The 21,621-nt window shown below is 48.5% G+C and overlaps 1 protein-coding gene across 1 annotated transcript; it reads right to left on the reverse strand.

Annotated features, from left to right (window-relative positions):
* Positions 1 to 331: 331 nt before the first annotated feature.
* On the reverse strand, positions 332 to 21,129 carry LHX5 (LIM homeobox 5). The gene is made up of 5 exons (XM_026718682.2): positions 20,957 to 21,129; positions 16,556 to 16,779; positions 11,008 to 11,285; positions 7,703 to 7,868; positions 332 to 739 (listed from the first exon to the last, which is right to left on the reverse strand). The coding sequence occupies exons 1-5, from the start codon at positions 21,127 to 21,129 to the stop codon at positions 381 to 383; spliced, it is 1,200 nt and encodes a 399-aa protein (XP_026574467.1). The 3' UTR covers positions 332 to 380.
* Between the last annotated feature and the right edge of the window lie 492 nt (positions 21,130 to 21,621).

Here is a 21,621-nt window from a genome sequence, read left to right on the forward strand (position 1 = left end):
ACCCACTATCCTGGATGGGGGGTGGATGGGGGGCTAGCCAGTTGGAGAGGGGGTGGAAGCCAGGCCCCCACCCTCATCTCCCCCAACACACCTTCCAAAATCCCCACCCTCCAGTCTGCAAAACCAGGAACTTTGGTCCAAAAGAATGGAAGGGACTCTCGGGAGGTTGGCAGCTGACGGCCGCTTCCCACGGTCCCTTACCGGGGTTTTCAAGCGGGCCCACTCGAGGGCAAGGCAGCGGTCCTGGAGCGGCTCTGAGGGAAGCCCCCTTTCCCCCCCTCCGGGTGGGGGAAAAGGGCTCGGTCCGAGTTGAGGCTTGGAGGGGAAGGTCTGGAAGTGCAGCGCCCCCCCCCCTCCTTGTACCCCGACTTCTGGGCGCTCTACCAGACGGCCGCTTCGCTCAGCTCCTGGTTGGAATGCGAGAGGGGCCCGCTGTACCCCGACATGGGGAAAGGAGGGCTAGGACCCCCGCTGAAGACCTCTCCCGGGATGGGGTGCAGCGAGCTGGGCAGCCCCGGCTCTGGGCTGGGCGTGTCGGAGTGAGAGATCATATCCGTGTACCTTTGGTTCTCCGAGGTGTGGTGTCCAGCCAAGGGGGCATCCAGAGGCCCGAGCGGGGTGGAGCCGGCCCCCGAAGTCGGGATGTAGCCAGAGTCGGCCGGCGACTGGGCCTGTGAGGGGGGGCCGTGCGAGAAAAAGTCGTAGTTGCTCCCGGGGCCGTAGTAATCGCCTTGGTAATCTGGAGGGGGGAGGGGAGGGGAGAAGAGAGCAGAGAGGGGGTGAGTGAGCGACGGAAGAGCCTTCCCTGAATTGCACTCCACCAATTGAGTTGCACCCCACAAAGAATGGGTATGCACCCCACCAGATGGAATTGATTTGCACCCCACAAAAAGGAACTGAATTGCACCCCACAAAGAACTGATATGCACCCCTCAAGAAGGAATTTAGTTGCACCCCTCAAGAAGGAATTGAGTTGCACCCCACAAAAGAATTGGTATGCACCCCAACAGAAGGAATTGATTTGCACCCCACAAAAAGGAACTGAATTGCACCCCACAAAGAACTGATACGCACCCCTCAAGAAGGAATTGAGTTGTACCCCTCAAGAAGGAATTTAGTTGCGCCCCACAAAGAACTAATATGCACCCCTGAAGGACGAATTGATTTGCACCCCTCAAAAAGGATCCAAAATGCACCCACGCCACACTTGATGGAGGGCAGGGGAGAAGGGGAAGCATGATGGGATTGGAGAGAGGGTTGGGTGGGGAAGGCAGGAAAGATCCCCCCCAGACTGGAGGATGTCTCTCCCCCTCTCTCTTTCCCCATCCCCCTCTCTCTCCCCATCCCTCCCCCTCTCTGTCTCTCTTTCCCCATCACTCCTTCCCTCTCTCTCTCCCCCTCTCTCTGTCCCTCTCTCTCTGTGTCTCTGTCTTTCTCTCCCTCTCTCTCTCTCTTTCCCCATCACTCCTTCCCTCTCTCCCCCCTCTCTGTGTCTCTGTCTCTCTTCCCCCTCTCTTTTCCCATCACTCCTTCCCCCTCTCTGTCCTTCTCTCTCTGTGTCTCTGTCTCTCTCTCCCCTCCCCTCTCTTTCCCCATCCCTCTCTCAGACCCAACCCTTTGCTTACTGGTTCTACTACCTTGTAAGTAAGTCAAGCCCATATTCTGAATGGGTGTGAACCTCTGATGCCCCCCTGGGACATACTTCCTGCTTCCCTGGGAGTAAACCCCATAAGGTTCTCTTAGGACTTCCTTCTGAGTAGACCATGGCAGGTCTTTTTGCTTTCCAAAAGGATTTTAATTTCTCCTTTGGGTGTTGACCCTAAGGGCCAATGCTCCTTTTCAGAGGAATAACCCAGTTACAGAACGGATCCCTTTTTTCTGCTCCTGAACCTCAAAAGTGCAAAGGGGCTTACAGATCACCGAAACAAAACAAACTAACTGACAAGGTGTAGGATGTCCTGCTTGAGCAGGGGGGGTTGGACTAGAAGACCTCCAAAGTTCCTTTCTGGCTTTATTCAGAAATCTATATAAACGCACCACAACCTGGCTGGCTATGCCATGTCCGCATGGACCTGACCCGATAAACCTGTAAGGACACAACCACAAAATCTCCAGCCAGCTTTCCCCAAACACACAACAGAACAACACAGGAGCGCAAATACACCCAAGCCGCTTCTGTCAATCAATCCTCCCTACATGTGTCAATCATTCTAAAAGACAGCTTTTGTGCGCTGGGCCTTAAAAGGCGGGGCTTGGATGGCAGACCCAGGAAACTTGGGGTGTGTGGGGGGGTGAGATGGTGTGTGTGTGTGTGTGTGTGTGTGTGTGTGTAAGGGGTGGGGAGTAGGCAACAGAGGGGCTTCCCCTCCCTACCAGGGCGAAGAAGGAATCCAAGTGCTGTCACAGTTGGCGTGAATTGCACTGGTTTTCATTCATTTTATTAAAGAGAAAATCGGACAGATTCTGCTTTTGGAAACACAGGTGTGAAAGAACACACTAGGCGACAAAAATTAAAAAAAAATCCAGTTCTGGAAGCACAAACCCACTGAGGTGGACTCATTCACAAGACCTACTCCCTTGAAGGAAGGTCTCTGTGAGCTCGTGAGGCATGCGTTCACACTTAAAATATAAGTGAAACTTTCTGCCTCGCTTTGCAAAATAATAATCTGACAATACACTTTAGTGAACATTTATAACCAGGCATGCACGCTTGTGCATGAACAGATCGCAAGCTGCAGCTATTAACCTCTCCAGTTTGCACGCCTACCCATGCCACCTGTTTAATGGCAATATCTAGATCTGGAAAACCCATTACTTTAGCAATAAAAGTCAAGGAACACAGAGGGAAAAATGAGAATAAGATCGGCTGTCAAGAAGACCAAATGAATGACATCTCTAGTCTAGTGAAGAGAAGGACCAGGGGAGACAGGAGAGCAGTCTTCCAATATTTGAGGGGCTGCCACAGAGAGGAGGAAGGGGGTCAAGCTATTTTCCAAGGCACCTTGAAGACCAGACAAGGAACAATGGATGGAAACTGAACAAGGAAGAGATTCAACCTGGAAATAAGGAGAAACTTTCTGACAGTGAGAACAACCAGCCATTGGAACAGAAGTTGCCCTCGGAAGTTGTGGGAGCTTCATCCCTGGAGACTTTCAAGAAGAGATTGGACTGCCATTTGTCAGAAATGGTATAGGGTCTCCTGCTTGGGCAGGGGGTTGGACTAGATGACCTATAAGGTCCCTTACAACTCTGATTATCTGTATCTGAATCTCCAGCCTTAGAATCCACCAAGAAGCTATGGAAGTGGTGGAAAACTCCTGATCAACCATCAACAGGAAAGGAATCAAACAGTCCAGAAATTTGCAGTTGACCAAAACAGCCATCAAAACTGTTTAGAAACCACGGGGTGTCTCTCTACATACAAAAATCAGAATCCTCATATTTTGACACCCTACAAAAGTGAACAAAAGAAGAAGGACAGGAAGACGAAGACGATTAACATCTTTGAACTCTGGAGCCGAAGAGGACTCCTGATAATATCTTGGACAGCCAAGAAATGGATCGTTGAACAAATAAACCCAGAATTCTCACTGGAGGCCCAAAATGACCAGGTTTAAATTATCCTACTTCGGACACATCATGTGTGAAGGCCCAACTATCTGGAGAAAACTCTAATCTGGAGGAATCAAAAGGAAAGAGAAAATGAGCAGAAGCCACTTGAGACCTTCAAGAAGAGATTGGACTGCCATTTGTCAGAAATGGTGTAGGGTCTCCCACTTGGGTGGGGGGGGTTGGACTAGATGACCTATAAGGTCCCTTCCAACTCTGATTATCTGTTATCTGTTAAGGGGGGGGTGGACTCAGTGGGGTTGAGGGCACCATGGGAAAACCTGAAGAACATATCTGGGGACAGATTGGGCTGGAGAAAACCCCTGGAGTAGCTCTAATAGTTAATCTTGAGTTGATGCTGACTTTATGGTATGTGATCAATTACAACACTCGTTCAAAAATTATTGCCTCCTCTCCCAGCAACACAAAATCACAAGGCTAGAAGTGTATCTTTGTCTACTTATTAATTGTAACACGCACCACTTCAAAATAAATCCCCCTCTTTCTCTCTCCAATATAAATAGAGAAGTTATTTTTACACAAACACAATTATGCATTATCAAAAAAAGGAGGAAAAACCCCCCACTCCATCAGCCAAAAGACAACTCTTCCGCCAGGAACCTCATTCCTTCCCCAAGCCATTAAAAAAACCAAAAAACAATTCCCCCTTTCACAACCTTGTGTCCCAGTTGTACATCTTGACATTCTGAATTTGGGCAACTATACAGGGGTCTCCGACCTTGGCAACTTTAAGCCTGGCAGACTTCAACTCCCAGAATTCTGGGAGTTGAAGTCCTCCAGGCTTAAAGTCGCCATGTTTAGAGACCCCTGGAGTAGAGTAGAAGGCCTAGTCTGAAGGCCGCCCTGCAGAGATCATTGTCAGCGTTCCAGCAAACCTCCACTTCAACCATTAACTCCGAGACAGACATCTTCTCAAAATATCTTTTTATTTTGGATAGTAAACTGGCACAACTGGGGAATCCTGAATCTAAAAATTCCGGGCTTCCTTGAAATAAGTAAAAACTACAAATCTATCCCCTGCACTCATCATCACATCGCGTGGCCCAATCCCCATCCGTCCCAACTTGAGACGTCCTCTCACTTAGGTGCAACACAACCTGACCTTGAATCAGAAAAAAAAATGTTATTAGGTCTAACTACATACCAAGACATTCCCCCCTCCCACTTTCCCAGGCTCAAAATTTTCCAGGCAGCATGGGAGCATCTGCTCTCAATATGGCTTCCAAAGCTGGATTTAACCCCAGAACAAAGGGTTATAAGGCTGCAAGCTAAGTGACCCTACTGCCCCACTGAAATTAACCGGGTTTATTGCTTGAGGAAAGCCAATCACCAGTTTCCTGTGGAGGCAGGGGTCTCCATCCTTCTCCCATGCCAGAAACCAGGTGGTACACAAACCAGCAAAACCTCACCCTTGGGGGGCAGCAGCACATGAATTTACACCCCCTCCGATCCATGGGGGAAAAAAACTCTCTCCACGGAACCGGTCCCTGGTGCCCCAAAGGTTGAGGGGAGGGGAAGGCCACTGTGCTAGGGGAGTACCACTCCTGCGCTGTGGCCCATGGGGTTGCGAAAAGAGCCGTAGGGGACTCAGCAACTGAACAACCACAAAAACCAGGTGCGGAGCGCATACAAGGAAAGGTTAGAGAGCGAAGGATGGTTGGGAACACCCCAATATGAAAGGCGTTTTTGGGGGGGAGGGGGAAACAAGGGGAAAGAAAAGCTAGAAATCAAGAGGAGACAGAATATTACAAGATGTGGATTAAATTTTATCAATGGTGGGAAGAGAAACGAGGGACCCAGAATAAAAAAATAATCAAGATTTGCAGAATAGATAATGGAGGTGATGTAAATAATTACAAGGGAATATGATGGATAATACAATGGGTATAAGTTAATTGTATAAATGCATAAATGGATATAAGATATGTATCATATGCTTTATATAAGATCCTTTATAAGATATACTTTATATAAATATATGATACTTTATATAAGATATACTTTATATAAATATATAAGATACTTTATATAAGATATACTTCATATATATATATATATAAATATATAAATAATACTTTATATAAGTTATACTTTATACAAATATATAAAATATTTTAAGATATACTTTATATAAAGATATAAGATACTTTATATGTTATACTTTATATAAATATATAAGACATTTTATATAAGATACTTTATATAAATATATAAAATACTTTATATAAGATATACTTTATATTATTAAATAAGACACTTTATATAAGATGTCCTTTATATAAATATATAAGTTATACTTTATATAAGATATAATTTATATAAATATATAAGATACTTTATATAAGTTATACTTTATATAAATATATAAGACACCTTATATAAGATATACTTTATATAAATATATAAAATACTTTATATAAGATATACTTTATATAAATATATGACACTTTATATAAGGTGTACTTTATATGAGATATGTATCGTATACTATGGCAAAAATGAACGCCAGGACGACCACACCAATGTTTTAATGATGTAATCAATAAAATATTTATTTATTTTTTTAAAAAAGCTAGAAAGCAAATACTTGTTTGAAAAGGAACAAAGGGGAGGAGGAGCGAGCTTGGGAAATTCGCCCTTTAAACTCAAAGCAGGGAGGTCTGGAACCGGCTCGGGGTGTGGAAGACGCTGCTCTGCCCACTCGACCGGGAAAGCCGGCTCGGGCGGGGGCCTTGGGGAGCAAAGTGGGCGTTGGGTGAGAGTGGCCACTGCCTTCCCGAGCGACCCCCAGAGTCTTTGGGGCTGGGAGGCGGAGGGGAGGGGAGAAGAAAGGAGGAAAGGGGGATAGAGAGAGGAGAGAGGAAGTTTGAAGGGAGGAGAGAGAGAGAGAGAGAGAGAAGGAAAACAGGAAGGGGAGAGGAAAGGAAGAGGAGAGGGGAGGGGATGAAGGAAGGAAAGAAGGAAGGGAGAATGAGATAGAAAAAAAGAGAACGAAAGGGAAAGGGAAGGAAGGAAAGAAGGGAGAAACAGAGGCAGAAAAAAGAAAGAGATAGAAAAAAGAAAGAGAAAGGGAAAAGGAAGGAAGGAAAGAAGGAGGGAGAAAGAGAGATAGAGAAAAGGAAGAGAAAGGGAAAAGGGAGGAAGGAAAGAAGGAAGGGGGAGAGACAGAAAAAAGAAAGGGAAAGGGAAGGAAGAGAGAAAGAGACAGAAAAAGAAAGATAGAAAAAAGAAAGAGAAGGGGAAAGGAAGAAAGAAGGGAGAAAGAGAGATAGAGAAAAGAAAGGGGAAGGGGAAGGAAGGAAAGAAGGAAGGGAGAAAGAGAGATAGAGAAAAAAAAGAAAAAGGGAAAAGGGAGGAAGGAAGGAAGGAAGGAAGAGAGACAGAAAAAGAAAGATAGAAAAAAGAAACGTGGGGAGGAAACTCTCACTGGAAAACACTATTTCCCCCCCCACCCCCATCATCTCAAAATTTTCCTAAACAAGATTAACTTTCCGGATTTTGACTCTTCCCCTTCAGGGGGGCCCAAAAGCCTCATGTTTTATTTTTATTTTCGAGCAAATTACAAAAAAAACCCACAAATCCGCGGAAAAGCACCATCGACTCCCACTTCCTGCGGGGGAGCCCAAAGGCTTATCAAACTCAAAGGCTGGATGGATTCAGACAACACGTGCGCACCCCCTGGTGTGCGTTTCACTTGCTCGTGCCCGAGCAAACCTCCCGCACGCGCCCCGAACCCCGAACCGCCGAGACAACGTCTATACAACGGTGGGAAGCCCAGCCATGCTGGCTTAGCCCACAAACCGCGATGGGAGCAATGCTGCAAACCTAGCCAGAACCAAAACCCACCAATTCTCACGTACTTAAAACAAAAAAAAAACACAACTGCATTTAGAAATAAAGTCATTTGCAAATGGCCTGACCTGCTTCCTCCCCCGAATTAGGAGCCTAAGCGCAAAGGAGGGTTAGAAAGCAAGAAGAAAAGAAGCCAAAGAAAAGAATTTCACCCTTGAAGCACCACATTCAGACGGAAAAAAAAACACCTCCCTTTGGGGGGACAAGAAAGGTTGGTTACCTCCGTAGTAACTATAAGGAGCCGTGCCCAGCATCTCGGATTCATCCAGCCGGCCTCCCAGAGGGCGCATACGTCGAGGACTCCGGAAGAACGCGTGTCTTCGGGCGCCCAGGGCGCTCAGTTGCTTCATTCTTCGCTCTTTGGAGCGTCGGTTCTGGAACCAAACCTGTTGGAGACATTTGGTGCAGGGGGGATGGGGGGAGAAGATAGTCAGGTGAGGGTCTCCAAGCAGACGGGGCCATCCTTCCAACTCCGCCAACGCCACCCATCCCAGTTAGCTCCAAAAATGGGATGCAGGAAAAGGCGGAGGATTGGAAAAGAAGACGAAAGGAGAAGGATGCTTCCTAGAAAGGAACTGGATGCACTGATAATGTTACCTAGCTTGGTAGTGAAATGTCTAGACAAAAACTATCTTCTTCTCCTCGTCCTCCGCTATGCACAGCCCATTCCCTCCTAGCAATGAAGATGCTACCTAGTTGGGTAATAAAATGTCTGCAAGAAAACAACCAAGCTCACTAAGGACCCCACAGTCCTTCTCCTCCTCCCACCGCCCACCAACAAACCCCACTCCCTCCTAGCACTGACAATGTTATCTAGTTGGGTAATGAAACGTCTGCAAGACAACTATCGAGTTCAGAGAGCACTAAAGGCCCCTACAGCTCAACCCTGAGCTGCCAATATTCTCTTCTATCCGTACAACTGCATTTATTTGTTGCACCGATTGGTTGCGTTCATGCAACCAGCTAAGCTGGGTTAATCTCAAATGCCTCTGTGGAGGGGAAAAGGAGGCGTTAACTGGTAGGTATTTGACAGCGCCTCCCGTTGGGTTAGTTGGAGGTTTGGGGTTGGGTGAACTCAGCAAAGAGATCAATTCCAGACATGGGTTAAGTGCATGTTGAGAACGTGGCCATAATCCTCCAGAGTCCAGAAAGAAGATTATTCGTGAGAAAAGATCCAGGTGTCAACTCATCAAACATTCCAATGCCTGTTTTATAGTTGCCTTTTTAAAAAAAATGGGGGGGGAGGAAATCTGGAAGAGCAGTTGAAAGTGAAAGTACATTCCAATTCTTTATCTTTAAATGATTGTAACTAAAATACCAGAGCTTTTGCCCGAGAATATATTTAATTGGAGAATGTGATTGATGACACCCAGCCTGTGAAAGTGCTCAATTGGAGAATCTGATTTATGACACGCCTGGGGGGGGTGAATGGGGGGAAAGTGGGTCAGAGGGGACTGTAAATCACATATGCCAGAGTTGGCCGCACACAGGGCAGTGCCAATCTGTCGCCTCTAATGAATCCTTCAAAGTGTTTTGAAGTTTGGCTCGAGAATCATGATTTCATTAGGGCGATTGCTGGAATCCTGACATACGAGTTAAGGAAGAAACTTAGCACGCCACTCTGAAAGGCGTTGAGTCCTGCCGGACACATGACCACGGAGACGTCTTCGGACAGCGCTGGCTCTTTGGCTTTGCAACGGAGGTGAGCAGCGCCCCCTAAAGCCGGAAACGATTAGCACATATGTGCAAGGGAAACCTTTACCTATGAATCCCAAGACGTTGGGCTAATCCAGGACTTTCCAAATTTGGCAACTTTTAAACCCAATTATTGGATAGGATCTCATCTGCTCTTACTCTTCAATCTCCCCTCCTTCTGGCTGCGACTCCTGCAAATTCTGGCTTTTGTTAAGGTGACTTCCTAATGTCCTGTTCTTAATTCAAGCAGTGAAGGTTTTTTGGCTCTCAAAATATTTCCTAGAAGGCAAATAACGAAGAAGGATGATGGCTGGCTGTAAAAGAAAAGAAAAAACAAAATCCTTCTGGACAGGAGCCCAAAGAATTCCACAGCTCGACAAGCTCACTGTCAATATTCCTCGATGGTTCTCCTTTTCCAGGAAGGGAGGGAGGGAGGGATGAAAAATCCTTGGAGATGGTTCAGCAGCAGAGACCCTTTCCAGGTGTCCATGGTGAGAAGTGACGACACTTCTCAAAGGTGTCGTTTGTGTGTGAGAATGAGGGTGAAGAGGGCTCCTCCTTAAGAGTTCCCAGAGTGTATGCTTTGTGGTTGTGTCAAGCCCAAAAGACCAAGTCCACGTGTGAAAATCCAGCTGCTTTCTGAGCTTGGTTGTTTTCTTGCAGACGTTCAGTAAGCCATGGTAAGAGTATGGCAAGCCATCATTCAGAACAGAATAGAATACAGCATAGAAGAGTTGGAAGGCACCTTGGAGGTCTTCTAGTCCAATCGCCAACTCAAGCAGCATACCCTATACTATCCCAGACAAATGGTTGTTTGGTCTCCTCTTGAAAACCTCCAGTGAGGGAGCACCTGCAACTTCTGAAGGCAATTGTTCTGACTGTCAGGAAATGTCTCAGTTCTGGGTTGAATTTCTCTTTAACAAGCTTCTACTCATTACTTCGTGCCTTGCCCTCAGGTGCTTTGGAGAATAGGTTGACCCCGCCCTCTGTAGAAGATGACCAGACTGAGCCGGAGGGAAGGGTCAAATGCACCATCAGCCATGAGTCCTTTCGCACCCACAAGAGATCTAAATCCAGCCCACTGTGAATTCCTTATCTACCGCCAAATTGCTTTGACTGTTAGTAGTTCAGAATTTTGTAGAATTAAGCCTCGTAGATTTTCTTGTAGATTTTCTTGTAGATTCTTGTAGCTTAAGCCTACAATAAATCTTTATACCCATTTGAACTGCCTGGATCTCCTGATTTTCCAGGCACTTGACACCCTCTTCGCTTTGAAGGCCCTCAAATATTGGAAGACTGCTATCATATCACCCCTAGTTCTTCCGTTCATTAGACTAGATAGCCCCAGTTCCCACAACCTCCACCCCTGGTCCCTATTCCTTGTTGATCTTCTCTGCACTCTTTCTAGGGTTTCAATGAGAATCTTTCTTTCTTTCTTTCTTTCTTTCTTTCTTTCTTTCTTTCTTTCTTTCTTTCTTTCTTTCTTTCTTTCTTTCTTTCCTTCCTTCCTTCCTTCCTTCCTTCCTTCCTTCCTTCTTTCCTTCCTTCCTTCCTTCCTTCCTTCCTTCCTTTCTCCTTCTTCCTTTCCTTTTGTCCTTCCTTCCTTTCTCCCTTCTTCCTTTCCTTTCCTTTCCTTTCCTTTCCTTTCCTTTCCTTTCCTTTTCCTTCCTTCCTTCCTTCCTTCCTTCCTTCCTTCCTTCCTTCCTTCCTTCCTTCCTTTTTTTCTTTCTTTTTTTCAAAGTGTCCAACTCCAAGTACTCCAAGTGCAGTCTTGCCCTTTCCAACTGGGCACCTTCAAAACTCTAATAAAGCCAAATGTTTTTATCTTACCTGGATGACTCTCATGTTGAGCCCCGTCTCTTGAGCTAGCTGCTCCCGGATATGCCGGGTGGGTTTAGGGGTGGCTGCAAAAGCTGCCTTGAGGGTCTCCAGCTGCTTGGCCTTGATGGTGGTCCGAGGTCCCCTTCTTTTGGTTCCAGAGTTCTGCTCCTCGTTTTCATTATTGGTGGTTTCTTTATCCGAGGAAGTGGAATTGTCTGTCTCCTTTGTATCGTCCTGCATGGGGTCCTGAAGGTCCGGAGATAAACTTCGATCGGTACAGGAAGAAACTGTCATGGGGGGAAAGGGAGAACGGTGAATCGGGTGGGGGAAAGAAAAGGCAAGTAGCGTCATGGGGGGAGCTTAGCCAGAAGGGATGGAATGTGGTTGTGCTGGTTAGACAGTATAGAGTTAGTTTGGGAATGAGAGCTGTCCCCTTAAGGGAATGCTTCATGGGAAATGTAGTTAATACCTCTTGGGAGAGCTAGTTCATGTCATGTGGTCAATCTGTAATCCTGATTGGTCACTGAATTGACCTCTGGTTGGGTTGGGTTGAGTTGAGTTTTGGTCATTCATACCCGGACCCCAGCATCGTGCTATCTTTTCACACTATGAAGATGACAATGCAAAGATTGGACTTTAGATGAGTCTCAGCATAACTGCGAGTTATACCTTGAGGATACCCGATGCAATCCAATAAAGAAACTTTGTATGGAAGCCTGCGTAGTGTTGTCTGTCTGCCTGTCTCTATATTCAGCCAGAAAATTAGAGACTTGATAGCGGTTGTCAACTCGTAAAACATTCCTATGCATGTTTCCAAGTTGCCATAAACAAGGGGAGGGGAAAATCTGAAGGAGTGCAGCAGTTTAAAACCGCCTGTATCTTTAAAAGATTGTAGCTGGGCTACCAAATCTTCTTCCCACGAAAATCCTTCATTGGAGAATGTGATTGATGACACTCAGCCCATGAAGGCGCTTCATTGGAGAATCTGATTTATGATACACCCAGGGGAGAGGGGGTGGGGGAAACAGGGTCACAGGTGATTGTAAATTACCTATGCCAGAGTTGGCTTCATTTAGGTTAATAGCACTAGCAATAGCACTTAGACTTATATATCGCTTTGTAGTGCTTTCCAGCCCTCTCTAAGCAGTTTACAGAGTCAGTCTCTTGCCCCCAACAATCGGGGTCTCCTCATTTTAACCACCTTGGAAGGAGGGAAGGCTGAGTCAACCTTGAGAAAGATGGATGGATGGGTGGATAGACAAACAGACTGACAAGTAGGTAGACAGGTAGATAGATGGAGGGAGGGAGAGAGAGAGGGAGGGAGAGGGAGGGAGAGAGGGAGAGGGAGATGGCAATAGCCCTTAGACTTATATACCGCTTTACAGTGCTTTTATGGCCCTTTCTAAGCGGTTTACAGTCAGCCTCTTGCCCCCAACGATCTGGCTCCTCATTTTACCCACCTCGGAAGGATGGAAGGATGAATCAACCTTGAGCCTGGTGAGATTCGAACTGCCAAATTGCAGGCAGACGGCAGTCAGCAGAAGTAGCTTGCAGTACTGCACTCTAACCACTGTGCCACCGAGGCTAATGCTGGCATGCTGCTCCTAATCAATCTTTTGAATTCTTTTGAAGCTTGGGGCCGAGGCTCATGATTTAATTAGGGCAGTCGCTGGAACCCTGACAGTGGTCTGGACTCCCTGGAGGGAAGGAATGAATTCAGGAGGAGCAAGAGACACCTCAGTTCAGAGAGTTTGTGTGTGAGAATGAGGGTGAAGGTGGCTCCTGCTTAAGAGTTCCCAGAGTATACGCTTTATGTGGGTAGTAATGTCTGGCATGAAAGACCAGGTGAAGATCCAACTGAAGGATCCTTCATGCTGTCTGAACTTGGCGGTTTTCTTGCAGGTGTTTCATTACCCAATCATCCGTGCTAGTGATGTTACCTAGAAGGTCTCCAAAAAAACAACCAAGCCCAGGGACCACCAAGGACTCATCCCTTCAACCTTGAGCTACAAATACTCTCCAACTAAACCGATTCATTGCTAAAACGCCTACGCACAGGAATCTTCTCAGTCAATGCTTTGCACGGGCTAGGAATTCAATAAAGGTCAGTGGAATTGAAAGGGGTTGGTCTGTTTGTGACTATGTACAGATTCTGGGCTGCTCTCTCTTTTAACTCCACCCGAGAGTCTTCCACTCCTTCTCCCACAGGTTGTCTTTAGTTTAGTTTAGTTTAGTTGCTTAGTTTAGTTGCTTAGTTTAGTTTTAGCACGATTATGTCTATAGGCAAGGAACAATACAGGCATCGCCTTGGAAGAATCACAGCATGTCTCTCTTGGATTTTGGACCCTGACCCAAAGGAGATAAGCTCTGTCCAATACTTTTATGGGAAAGTCTACCCTGAAAGTTTCATTTGGCGGAAAGGGAAGGAAGGGTTTACATACAGCAGAGCCATCTTATAACATTTGGAAGCAAGGGAGAAAAGGCCACCAGCCAACAGGTCTTCTCTCTTTGACTTTTCCTTCTCCCAATCTGCTCTGCCCTCTTGCTATCCGTGAAGGAACCTACTGTGGACTCTCAGACTACTTGGGAAGAAGTATCCGGGGAGAAAAAGGGCCTGCCTGTGTCACAGGAAAGGATGGAGGTTGCTTTGAGAGGATAGAGGAGCCCAAAGGCAGTGGGAAGGCAATCGATTAATTGATTCATTAATGAATCAGCCAAACAAATAAAGCTGTGGAAAAAGAGAGTTTGGAAGCAGAGGGTAGCAGCCAACCCACTGAGCTATTTGGAGAAGCCATCGCCAGCTGGTGCTCCGGAGATATTTTGGACAACAAATCTAAAGAGTCTCAGCCAGGCTGTCTAACTTGATGACGGGAGGTCTATTCGGATGCGCTTGGAAGTCTGGTTGGAGAAATGTCTTTCTTGACTTCTTGAAATATGTGGAAGGGAGGTGAGAGGAGGGAAAGAAGGAGGGAGGTTGAAAGGGATGAAAAGGGAGGGAGGGGAGGAAGATGGGAAGGGAAGGAAAATGGGAAGGGATGGAAGGAATGGAAGATGGGAAAGAAGGAAGGAAGGTGGGAAGGAAGATGGAAAGGAAGAAAGGAAGATGGGAAGGGAGGGAGGGAAGGAGGTAGATGGAAGGAAGATAGGAAGAAGGGAGGATGGAAGATGTGAAAGAAGGAAGGAAGGAAGATGGGAAGGAAGGAAATGGGAAAGAAGGAAGGAAGATGGGAAGGAAGGAAATGGGAAAGAAGGAAGGAAGGTGGGAAGGGAGGGAGGAAGGAAGGAAGATGGGAAGAAGGAAGGATGGAAGATGGGAAGGAAGGAAGAAAGGTGTGAAGGAAGATGGAAAGGAAGAAAGGAAGATGGGAAGGGAGGGAGGAAGGAAGGTGGGAAGGAAGGAAGGAAGGAAGGAAGGAAGGAAGGAAGGAAGGAAGGAAGGAAGGAAGGAAGGAAGGTTGATCTTAAATGGGAGACCACCAAGCCTATAGCAAACCATTTCCATTATTCCTGCCAAGAAAACTCCACGGGTCCATTCATGAAACCACAAAAGCACAACTGGACGGAGTCTGCACTTTTCATTGGCACAGGATCCCATCCTTATCTCCACCTCTTCAGCAAGGCCCCTTGAACTTGCTTCTCGATTGACGGGTGAATAATCCGATGCCAGGAAGATGCCTGTGTTTGGGACACACACCCCCCACCCTCGCCTGCCCCTCCCCCCACCCCACCCCCCATGGCTCTTCTTGTATGAGAATGGCTCTCCATCCCTCCCCCGCTCCCTCTCGCAGGCCAAGCTTGCTGAAGCGGGGACGGGGGTCACGGGGTGGCCCATCTGTTGGGGAGAAGGTTAGGAGAAGCCCCCATGAAGCATCGGAAAAGCAGCAAGGACCAAGAGCTGGTTTGGCAGATGCCGCGGTCCGAGGGGCTTCTATAAAGAGAGGCCCGTTTTCATGCAGCGTTTCTCTCCCCGACATCGCTAAATTAGGCCCTGAGCAACGGACAAAGGGAGGGAGGTGGAGCAGGCTGGGAAAGCGCCTCATCCCCAACTCACAATGGTCTTGGCTACACTCTGGCCAACAGCCAGGGGAGGAAGAAGAAGAAGAAGAAGAAGACCCCAACCCAGAGCTCCCCACCTGAAATCCTGCTTTCCCCATGGTCCCCTCTCGCTCTCGGAAAGTTAGTTAAAACTCCCTGTGAAACAGAAGCTTGGGGTGGCTTTGGAAAACCTGCTCCCTCAAGGGCTGAGTGGAAAATAGCCTGGGATCCTGACCGAAAGAGGAAAAGCTTAAGATGAGGAAGGAGGGAGGGAGGGAGGAAGAAAAGAAGGAGAAAAGAAAAAGAAACAGACAAAGAGAAAGAGAAAGGAAGGAAGGAAGGAAGGAAGGAAGGAAGGAAGGAAGGAAGGAAGGAAGGAAGGAAGGAGAGAGAAAAGAAAGAGAGAGAGAAAGCAAGGAAGAAAGGAAGAAGAGAAAAGAAAGACTGAGAAAGAGAAAGGAGGGATGAGAGGAAGGAAAAAGAGAGAGAGAATCAGGAAGGAAGGAAGGAAGGAAGGAAGGAGAAGGAAAGAGAGAGAGAGAAATAGACAGAAGGAAAGAAAGAGAAAGAGAGAGAAAAAAAGAGGGAGATGGAGAGGGGAAGGAAGGAAGGATATGGATAACAGATAACAGATAACAGATAATCAGAGTTGGAAGGGACCTTGTAGGTCATCTAGTCCACATACAACCCACCCCAAGCAGGAGACCCTACACCATTTCTGACAGATGGGAGTCCAATCTCTTCTTGAAGGTCTCAACTGATGGCGCTCCCACAACTTCCGAGGGCAACTTCTGTTCCACTGGTTGATTGTTCTCATTGTCGGATCTCTTGGGAGCCAACCAAATGCACCTATATCAGAGTCTTTCTCACCATTGGCTGCTTGAAGATATGTGGACTTCAACTCTCAGAATTCCTCCAGCTAGCTTTGCTGGCTGGAGGATTCTGGGAGTTGAAGTCCATGCATCTTTGAGCCGCCAACAGTGACCAAGAGCAATTTATAAGACCGCCCAGGCCGTCTTAGACCTAGCAGCGGATTCTTAGCCGGGATCCAAAGATAGAGAACCCCCTTCCTTAAATCACTCACAGAGTGACCGCATTGTTCACTGTTGGGAGTGCAGAATCCAAGACTGACAGGTAGTCCTTGACTTAGTGACTGCTCAAAGTTACAACGACACCGAGAACAGTAATCTTATGACCGTTTTTTTCACCAGTAGGAACCTGGCAGCAGAGTTGGAAGGGGCCATGGAGTCCTCTGGTCCAAGCCCCTGCTTAGGGAACCGGTTCCTATTTTCGGATGGTCCCCTGCAGTCTCCCCAGGGGGGTCCCTTGATTTCCCCTGAAGATTACCTGTAATTGAGGTGTTCTGCCCTCACCCCCAGCAGGGAGGGGAACAAAAAGAAAACCAGTGGGGGAAAAAAACTCCCAATAAATCACAGCTGTCTAACCCTCTGCGGGGATTCGAACCCAGAGCCAGGGCCAGAGATGGATAGCACCAACCTCACCCCACCTTACCCCCCCTCACCTGAGTTCAGGCTGCCTTCTTTGAAACTGGTGGAGCTCAGGTAGTCCTCCTTGCAGACGAATTTGTTCTCGTCGATGATGTACAGTTCCTCGCCCGTGGAGAGCTGCTTATTGCACACCATGCAGGTGAAACAGTTCAGGTGAAAGACTTTGCTACGCGCTTTCCGCACCAGGTCGGAGGGGGAGATGCCCTGCGCGCAGCCAGCGCACTTCGTCCCAAACTTCCTGGAGGAAAAAAAAAAGGAGAGGGATGGATGAAAAAAGGGATCCGGAGAGAGGAGGAAGGAAGGCGCAGGGCGGCCGCTGGTAGGGGGAGGCTAGGTTTTTTATTTTTTTTAACCGGGGGTTGGGAAGGCGGATCTCCAGAGTGCCCGTGTGGATCCACAATCGTCTCAGGGGTCTTTAGGATAGGTCGAGGAGGGGAGGTAGTTTGCGCTCTCTCTCTCCCCCTCCCCTTTCCCTCCTCTCATTCTTTCTAGTTCTCTCGCTTTCTCTCATTTTTCTCTCGCTCTCTTTCCCCCTCTCTCATTCTCTCGTTTTTCTCTGTCTTTCTTGTTTCCCCCTCTCATTCTCTCTCTCTCTCTCTACTTCTCTCTACTTCTCTCGTTTTCTCTTGTTTTTCTCTCCCTCTCTCTCCCTTGTTCCCCCCTCTCTCATTCTCTCTACTCTCATTTCTTTCGTTTTCCCCCTCTCATTTTTTCCTCTCTCATTCTCTCTACTTCTCTCGTCTCGCGTTTCTCTCTCTCATTCTCTCTTTCTCTCGTTTTCTCTCTCTCTCTCTCTCCCACACACACACACACACACACACACACACACACACACACACACACACACACACATCCCGACAAAGAAACTCACTCCACACGCTCGAATTCTGCCTCCCTATTCGAAAGAGATCAGGTGGATCGATTCCCTTTCTTCCAGCTCCGGCCAGAAAAATTTCTCTTCTCTTCCCCGCCCCACCTCCAGTCAAAAATCTCGCTCCTTTTTCAGTGTTTTTCGTGAGGGTCCTGATTTCTGCGCCATCTGAGGGAAACGGGTTTTTTTTTTAAAGGAAAAAAGGAAAGGAAAAAAAAACTGGGGAGAAAAACCTTTCCTCGAATGTCTCCTAAAGAAGGAAAGAAAGAAGGAAAAAAGGAGGGCGGGAAGCTCGAAACAATTTTTTTTGCCTTCCCGCTTCCCCTCTCCCCCCCCTTTCTTAAAAATGTTCCGATTTCCCCCCTTTGGAAAGGAAATGATTTGGTAAGAACGTCCGTTCCGTTTCCTGATCCGACTTCTGGACGCGTCCGGCGCATTTCAACGTCACGCTTCATATCTATATTATATAAATTTATTGTACGATATAATTCACGAATTATAATTTACAAATTATAATAAAAGGGAGCTTATCCGCTGAAGGAAGGGTCCGATCCAAAGGGGAGACGCCGCTCCGCGAGAAAGAACGAGGCGAACGGCGCTTCGCTTCTCCACATTTTGCCCGGCTCGGGGCTTAAAAATCTGGTTGGATTCGGATCCAGTTTCTAGAGAAAGGCTATTTTGGATGGCTGAAGTTCACTGGGGGAGGGGGAATTATTATTATTATTTTTGAAAAAGATTGTTTTCTTCAACCTGGGTAGAAGTTCGTTTTTTTTTCCCCCACTCCCCGGCTTCCCTGCGTCTAAACGGAAAAAAAAACCCCAAGTCTGGCGGAAAAAAAATATATTTGATTCAGTTTTAAAATAAAATAAAATAATAAAATAATCCCGGTGGTATCTTTTGGCTCGTTCGCTCTCCAGGCTCTAATCCGGGAATCATATAAAACAATCCTCAAAAACTATAGAAGTCGAGATCCAGGTTCTTTATTTACACACACACACACACACACCAAACCCCCCAAGCATCCGTTTCCTTTACCTGAAATTTAAAATAAAATAAAATTAATCTATACATTAAAAAAAAAAAAGCCACCCGCATCTTAACTACATCCGCAGGCTTTTTTTTTTGGGAAGAGAAGAGAAATCTAAGGGAAAGAAAACTGGGGCTCCAAGAATTCGGGATAGTCCTTAGAGCCCGTTTACATGTGCAAAGATGGCTTAACCTCCACCTATTCATATGCCGACGCCTGGGGCCCAAACACCCGCGGGCCAAAGCCGTTCCTCCCCCTCCCCTTGTTTTCCTCCCCCCCCCCGCTCCCCTTCCACACCCAACCTTCGTGCTCCTCACCCTTTTCAAACGGGGAGGTGCTTTGCCCACAATGGCAGTCGAAAAACGCAAAAGGCAGGGCTGGCTTTGCATTTTTTTTTTAAAAAAATGGGTTTTTAATTGTGGATTGCGGGCCGTCGGTCGGGCGTTAAGGGGGTTTGTCTCCCCCCCAAAAAATACCAGAAAGAAAAATGCGGGTGGGCTACTACATTCGCCCCCTCCTGGCTTCTGTGCGACGTGGGGGTGTGGGGGATGGCGGGTGGGATAGGGAGGAAGGGAGCGGCCGATTTATCATCTCCTCCTCCCCCCCCCCCGGCACGCACACACCCCTCGGCTGCTGTTGGCAAAACAAAACGCATATTTAGGTAAGAAAAGGGCAGCTCGCCATCCCAGCCGTCCCCTTCAATTAGGACGTGGGCCTTCATTACCATGTCGATATCAGGGTCTCCCGCCCCCCGCGCCCGCGCCCGCCCCGCCCCCGCCCCCGCCCCACTCCAGCCGCCGCTTGAAAACTCCAGAGACCCTCTTTACAAGGGGGGTGGGGGAGAAGAGGAGGGAGGGAAGAAGCGCGCTTTAAAAAAATAAAATACAATAATACAACCAAATCGCAGTCTTCCCCCAAAAAAAAACACCTCCCCGCCCTTAAAGATCTGTAGAAGTTGGTACGGGAGAAGAAAAGATCCTTTAAATCCTAAAAAACCCTCCATCCTTAGGGTTGGAGGTCTGGGCGCTTCTTGACGAAGGAGTCCCGATTCGAATGAAAGACATGTCTTTTTGGGGGGCGGGTGTTGTTCAAAACCCCAACAGTTTTGGGCCTGCGTGCAATGCTTACCCCCTTGCAAGAAGAGCCAGGATGGGAAGGATTTGCGAGCGGGTGATAAGCCAGGCAGGTGAGACACAGAGTCAATGGCCCGACGGCGGTAAGTATTGGGGGGCGGGGGGGCATCCAGGCCCTTTAATTATTGTCTCCCTCCTCCTCTCTACCCCCCCGTTAAATTAAGAGCTTCGGCTGCTCTTAAGGATCCCCCCACCCGAGCCTTGAGGGGTGATGGGCGGACAAGAAACCTTGGCCAGAGGAAAACCACCCAGCTCCGTTTCAGGCTGCGCGCCCCTCCGAAGGAAAAAGAGGCCGGTGGGGCAGAGACAGCCTCTCGCCGGCCACGGGGGCCGGGAAATAGGGCGTTGGGGTGGGGTGGGGGACGAAGGAGGAGGGAACGGTGTTCTCTGCCTTTCGTTGCCTTTCGCTTTGGCAAAACCTCGCCGTCCCGGTGGGCGAGTGGAAAGAGAGATTCGCGGAGAGGCGCCTGGCCAGCCGACGTTTAATTTAATCTGTGCCATCAAGTAACTTAGTACTAATGGTATAAAGAGACAAAACCGGCCATCTCTCTCTCTCTCTCTCTCTCTCTCTCTTCTCTCCTTCCTTCCCCCCCTCTCCCTCTCCCTCCCTTTCTTTCTCTCCCTCTCCTTCCTTCTCTCTCCCTTTTTCTCTCCCTTTCCCTCCTTCCCTCTCTCCCTCTTTCTTTCTCTCCCTCTCCTTCCTTCTCTCTTTCTCTCCCCCTTCCTTCCCTCCCCTCTCCCTCCTTCCCCCTCTCTCCCTCTTTCCCTCTCTCCGTTTCTTTCTCTCCCTCTTTCTCTCTCCCTCCTTCCTTCTCTCCCTCTTTCTTTCTCTCCCTCTCCTACCTTCTCTCTCTCCCCCTTTCTCTCTTCATCCCTTTCTCCTTCTCTCGCTTGGTCATGGCAAACCAGAGACATCGGATAAGCCCACGCGGTGCGATCCAAGGGAATGTACGCCTTCCTAAGCCAGGTTAGCGCGGTAAGCCCCAGCGAACCACCTGAGAAACGAGCCAAATTCCTTCATGTTTCCCACCCCCCAGGTAAATTCCCTTTCTTTCTTTCTTTCTTTTTCTTTCTTTTTTTCTCTCAAACGCCTCCCTCCCCCCCGCCCCACGAGCCCCTCCATACGCCATCGCGGTCCATTTTGCTACCCAGACAGCTGCCTCCGACCTTCACCGTTGGGGTAAGGGATCAGGCCACAGCCTCGAAGGAGGCAGGCAAGGCATTTCCAGCTCGTCAGGAGGTAAACCGAGGCACGGGGAGGGAAGGGTGTCAGCGGCGGGAGGGAGTAAGAAGCAACCCAGCCAGGTGCAAATTTGGGGGAGGGGGGAGCGCCTGAGAAGATCGGGGGTGGGGGGTGGGGCGAGGGAAGAGAAGGGCCCCTCACCTGAAAAAGTCGTTCTTGCAATAGAGCTTGCCTTCCCGCGAGAAGCATTTCTCGGTGAGGTTACATTTGCACTCGCAACATTGGACGCATTTGATGTGCCAGGCCCGATCCAGGACGTTGAGCAAGAAGCGGTCCAGGATGGGCCGCTCGCACCCGGCGCAATGCACCATCATCGCCGCGGCCGGACAGGGGGAATGGCTGCGCCTCCCAGCCGCTCCGCTGCGCCGCCCGCGGCCGTCGCTGCCTCCTCCTCCTCCTCCTCCTCTTCCTCCTCTCCCTCTGGGCGCGCTGGGGCTTCCTCGGCTTCGCCCCCCTGGCTCCTCGGCCTCTCTCCTAGGCCGGGACTGGCTTCCCGGACGGCTTCAGCGCGGCATACCAACCCGGGCGTCCCCGGGGGCGGCGGGGCTGGGAGGTGTCTGGCAAGGCCCAGGCGCGGCGGTGGTCCTCGGCCGGTCCCCTCCTTCGCCGGCGCGCCGCTGGCTGGCCGGGACTCGATCCCACTTTTGCGCTGCTCCCATCGCCCAGCTTTGTCTTGAGGCTTTAGTAATTCGCGCACCCTTATTCAGATTTGGTGACGTGGGGCGCCACGTCGGGCGGGCGGCGGCCAATGGCGAGCCGGTGGCCATGGCAACCTCTTAATTTATAGCATATCTAAATTGGCTCCA

The sequence above is a fragment of the Pseudonaja textilis genome, chromosome 15 (genome assembly GCF_049901715.1).
Source record: "Pseudonaja textilis isolate UNSWEBS1 chromosome 15, rPseTex1.2, whole genome shotgun sequence".
NCBI lineage: Eukaryota > Metazoa > Chordata > Lepidosauria > Squamata > Elapidae > Pseudonaja > Pseudonaja textilis.

Bases quoted from the DNA above. Each gene is read 5' to 3' on its own strand.
- LHX5 (XM_026718682.2), bottom strand. From the start codon at position 21,129: ATGATGGTGCATTGCGCCGGGTGCGAGCGGCCCATCCTGGACCGCTTC. The intron at 16,780-20,956 runs GTGAGGGGCCCT...TTTTTCCTCCAG, and splicing joins TGCAAGAACGACTTTTTCAG to GAAGTTTGGGACGAAGTGCG. The intron at 11,286-16,555 runs GTGAGGGGGGGT...CCCCCATGACAG, and splicing joins AGAAGGCAGCCTGAACTCAG to TTTCTTCCTGTACCGATCGA.